The 4,761-nt window shown below is 34.0% G+C and overlaps 1 protein-coding gene across 1 annotated transcript in view; it reads right to left on the reverse strand.

The window, feature by feature from the left end:
- The window catches only part of LOC106478261 (annulin-like), an 86,357-nt gene that overhangs the window by 3,819 nt on the left and 77,777 nt on the right, over positions 1 to 4,761 (reverse strand). Inside the window, exon 15 of the mRNA XM_013938796.2 lies at positions 3,440 to 3,579. Within this exon, the coding sequence (XP_013794250.1) occupies positions 3,440 to 3,579 (140 nt within the window). The remainder of the gene's footprint in view (positions 1 to 3,439; positions 3,580 to 4,761) is intronic.

The following is a 4,761-nucleotide window of genomic DNA, read 5'->3' on the forward strand; positions in this document are numbered from 1 at the left end:
TAAACTTGAGATAGAAACTGCTAATCTAGTTTGCTTGGCCTAACCAATAATTATGTATCTGTACGTTCTTTCAATTTATAGTTTTGCTGCTCTAGGTCAGCCGTCTTTAATCCGAATGACTTAAAACTAAAAACGATCCACGTTTACCCTCACTGTAATAAAAATGTTAGACCCATAGCTTTTTGCGTAGGCGTGCGCAAAAATTTTCGTCAAATTTGAGTGTTTTTGTTGAACAACTTTGCACATATGATTTATAGATACACCAAATGAGACTCCTGATTGTAGGTTGTAAAGATCTATCACTGTAACAAAATTTGAAAAAAATCCATGAAAGTTAGTAGGTTTTTCTATCAGATAAAGTTTCTCTACATTTGGTACGAAGAAAAAAAGTAGGAAGAAACTAAATCAAAATTAGAGATGTTATGTCTCAGGTATTTCTTAATGGATTGCCTTGAAATTGGGTATGTGACGTAAGAGTGCAGTAGAGCACATCTATTGAAAATATGTGATCGTTTGGATTACCACAGTCCAAGTTAAAGAAGAAGGAAAATCGCTAAACTATCACTTCTGTTAATAAAACTGTGTGTTCTGCAGCCGATTGTTTTGGCCGCACGACACACTACTGTGTGTCTTGATAATTTGTCTTTCGAACCAAAATTGTCACAATAACGTATTTTAAACATTTATGATGAAAATAAGTTTGTGCAATGAAAAAGAAACACAAAAACACACCACATATTCGTCATAGATCAAAACTCAAATGCAGTATTTAACAATAAACGTATGGAAAGTGAACAAGAAGAAGAAGTAACATGAATATTACTATACATATTAAAAATGTGTAACTTAAATGAAGACTACGATAGAAACTGACCGACATAAACGTTATACTTATAATATTAGTTTTCACCAAATCTTATTTGTACGTTACTGTTAGGAAATTCCTTGTGTAATATGGCACCAAAATTTTTGCGAAAACAGGATGCATATCTAACGTCATAACAAGGTATTATCTTCAGAACTTTCCTCTTCCGTTCTGTATAACCCTGATATTACTGGTGTAGTCCTACCTCATATGTTTCTAAAACACATTTCTTAAACTTTTTATGCACCAAATTGCTTGGGAATCCACGACTTTATAGAGTTTCTAATAACGTATAAGTGACGCAAAAATTTAAATAAAAATACACCAAATGCTGCAGTTAATCCCATTAATTTCTGTAGGTGTTTCCTATGTATTTTATGTGCAAAAGTAATGATTCCACTCATATTTTTCAGTCAGTTCTTTGCACTGAGTATTGCAGCAGTCAAAGACATAATTACTCAATATGATGCAATAAATTTGGATCCTATCGATAGCGAACGGTATACGTTAAATAACATTGTGTAGTTATAATTTCTTACGTAGATGAGACACTTGTCTACAAAGCTGTCCGTATATAAACAGCAGAAGTTAAAAACGCAATGCTAATTATTGAAACTGCCCATTAATGCAAACTAACAATTGTGTTAACCTTGTTTCGAGTTAGTTCGTTTTAAGTACTCATAAATTGTCGCGTAGCTTAATTCATCCGTCTGGTATACATAATATCGAAAAAAGATAACATCGTCAAAAGTAAATTCATAAGATCCTACTTGCGTAAAAGTTCAAACGCAAAAATACTTGGTGCATAAAATTTCGTAAAATACTACAAAATTTAACTAAGATAATTATTTCACGTGAGTATATTCATTGAGGTGCACATAGTTACAGAGTTAATTGATGGAACTTCCAATTTAAAAACAACAACAACAAAACCAACATTTTAAAGCACTATTAATTCACAACGCCTAAGAAAACAAAATACGAACTATTTTACAGTAATATTTGTAATGAGACATTATAATAAAATTGGTAACAGTCCCAATCATATCATTCATAACTGACCCTCAAGGAGCCGGCCGTGGCCTAGTGGTTAGCGTACCGGACTATGAATCCAAGAGTTCATGGTTTGATCCCCTTTGTCACAAAATCGCGCTCAACACGTTGTAGTCGTGGGTACATTATCAAATAATCTGTCAAATTTCACTATATGATTGGAGTAGACCAAGAGTTAATTGTGTGGTACTGTTGAGTAGTTGCCTTTCCTCTTGTCCGTCAGTTCAAAATTAGGAGTTAGCTCAAATAATCTTGTTTGTTTGAAGTTAAGCACAAAGCTACACAATGGACTATCTGTGCTCTGCGATTTCTAGCGTTGTAAGTCCGCAGACATCCCGCTGTGCCACTGGGAGGCCTCAAATAACCTATGAACAGTTTTGCGCAAAAATCCAAAACAAACACACTGGCCCACTTGAGTTTCAAGTGGAAATATATATATATATATATATAGTAGCGTTTCAAACTCTCTTGAGTTTGTCCTACTATTTAAAACTAGAGCTCAATAGGCTAGTTAGGTTAGATCTTAAGTATTGTTGTAATTTCAACGTTTGTGTTGTTGTTTGGCGAAAGGGATAATTGATGTTACGTGATTAAAGCATGTCTTATACGTCTGAAATTTTCTCTAAAGCGTTAGAACAATGTGAACTACATAAAACGTATGTTAAGATTAAGTATTTGATAGTTGATTATTGAGTCAGTTTGTATGTTATTATCAATCAGTTACTATATATATATACGAGAAAATTAAAAAGTAACTGTATAGTATTGTCCCCGGTGGGACAGCGGTTAGCCTACAGACTTACAACGCTAAAATCCAGGGTTCGATTCCCCGCGATGGACACAGCATACATGTGGCTTTGCTCCAAAAAACAACTGTTTAGCGATAAATGTGAAATGAAATATCGCTTCTCTACCGTTAGACTAGTACATAGAATTTGTAGATATTTTAGTACAAGATTTGTTTGTTTGTTGAATTTTGCCCACAGCTATTCGAGGAATACCTTTGTTAGCTATCCCTAATTTATAGGTGATAGACTAGAGAGAAAACAACTAGTCAATACTACCGATCGCCAACATTTGGGCTAGTCTTTACCAACAAAAAGTGGGATTGACCGTCTCTATATAACGCCCCCACGGATGAAAGAGCGAGCATACTCGGTACGAGTTCGAATACAAAGATCGCAAGTCGAGTGCCCTAACCACCAGGCCATAGTCGAAGAAATAAAACGCTTTCGTTATCATCAATTGGACTACACTTTGCAATCTTATATTTGCTCTTTTTTACCAAATAATCCACAACACAGCTCACACAAAAGTAGGAAACACTGCAACAGCAATATTAGTTAAAACAGTATTTGTATCTGGCCTTACGAGATTTAAGTGTTTTATCTATATACATATATATGTATAATGTTTTAACTGAAGAAGCACGACCTACTTTATTGTCATTCTTATGGTACACACGTAAGCCTAACAAGATACTTGCATTGTTTGTTAAGTTCTTACTTTATTGTTACCTACCCTTTTAACGTCAATTTTACAGGCTGGCTAATACCTGGACCTTCGAGAATAAACATGGCTTTGGTAAGAGGTTTAGGAAGAGGGTTCATTAGTGTAGCCTGGACAGTGAACTCTTGGCCTTGAACAAAATCTCCTTCTGTCTGTAACAATATAAAACAACAAGCGTTATTGGATTTCAACAGAGTTTTACATATCCCAAGTTTTAATATTAAGTAACCTATATTTATTTATCTATGGTTACTAAAGACACTTACTTCTGGTTCTTTCTTAATAATAGTTGTATTCGAGAGAAGCAGTCTTCTTAACGAATTAACGAAGAGAGAGATTAAAATGTTAAGTACGCGAATTTATATAACGTAGTAAAAATAATCGGAAAAGAAAGATTAGCATTCGAATAAGAAGATATAAAACCATCTAAACAGCATTCAGCACTGTAACTGCCAAAGTTTGCAGACTTGTCTTCGAAGAATAACCTCTCTCAGAACGTTATTACTAACATGTTGCACAAGGTAATTTAAAAAGACATTGACCAACGTACAAAAGTTGTTCCCCCTACATATCGGTGACAAACTACAGAAAATTGTAAAATAAATTATCTCGACGTGAGAAGTAGAAGTTAATTGCAAAATTAGACGCGGCCTCGTGTACTTGAGTGACTGTGCAAAAAATGGGCAAAGTTTTCTGCAGAATACACGAAAAAATGGTACAGTGAATAAAACGAAAGTTTTTCATTTGGATTCGTGATTGTCGCAGATTTGCCATATAATGGCATTTTAAATTATATATATAATATTGACATTAATTAATTAAGATGAAATTCCTACACTGTATGATGAGTATACTAAAATACACCAGTATAAAGCGTCAAGTGAAACAACTAAGTTCACAGCAATGTTCCTAAGAATCATGGAGAATAAAAACACTTCTAATGTCTTCTCTAACAAACATGTACAGTCACATGACCTCACATACACGTGAGTTTCTATGAAGTTGGTTTGCCGATATGTAGTGGGAGGTTCTGTAAAACATTTTCAAGATGTATGGTCTAAGAGTAAACTTCCATCCTTCGCAGAAGCAGATTTACAAAGAAATGGTGATACTAATCAATAGCGATTAATCATGTCCAGCAATTATGCACGATCAACGATAGTGGAAGAATATTGTTCTTATACTGTGCGATCAACTCATAATCCTCGATTTAAAATAATACTAACAGTGTTAACAAAAAAGAAATATACTTTTACTATGTCAGAAATTAAGATTTGTGATTTTAATACCTTAGTACTGTTACGTTTCCGTTTTTTAATTAACTTATTTTCCGT

Source organism: Limulus polyphemus, unplaced genomic scaffold (genome assembly GCF_000517525.1).
Source record: "Limulus polyphemus unplaced genomic scaffold, Limulus_polyphemus-2.1.2 Scaffold9, whole genome shotgun sequence".
Taxonomy (NCBI): Eukaryota; Metazoa; Arthropoda; class Merostomata; order Xiphosura; family Limulidae; genus Limulus; species Limulus polyphemus.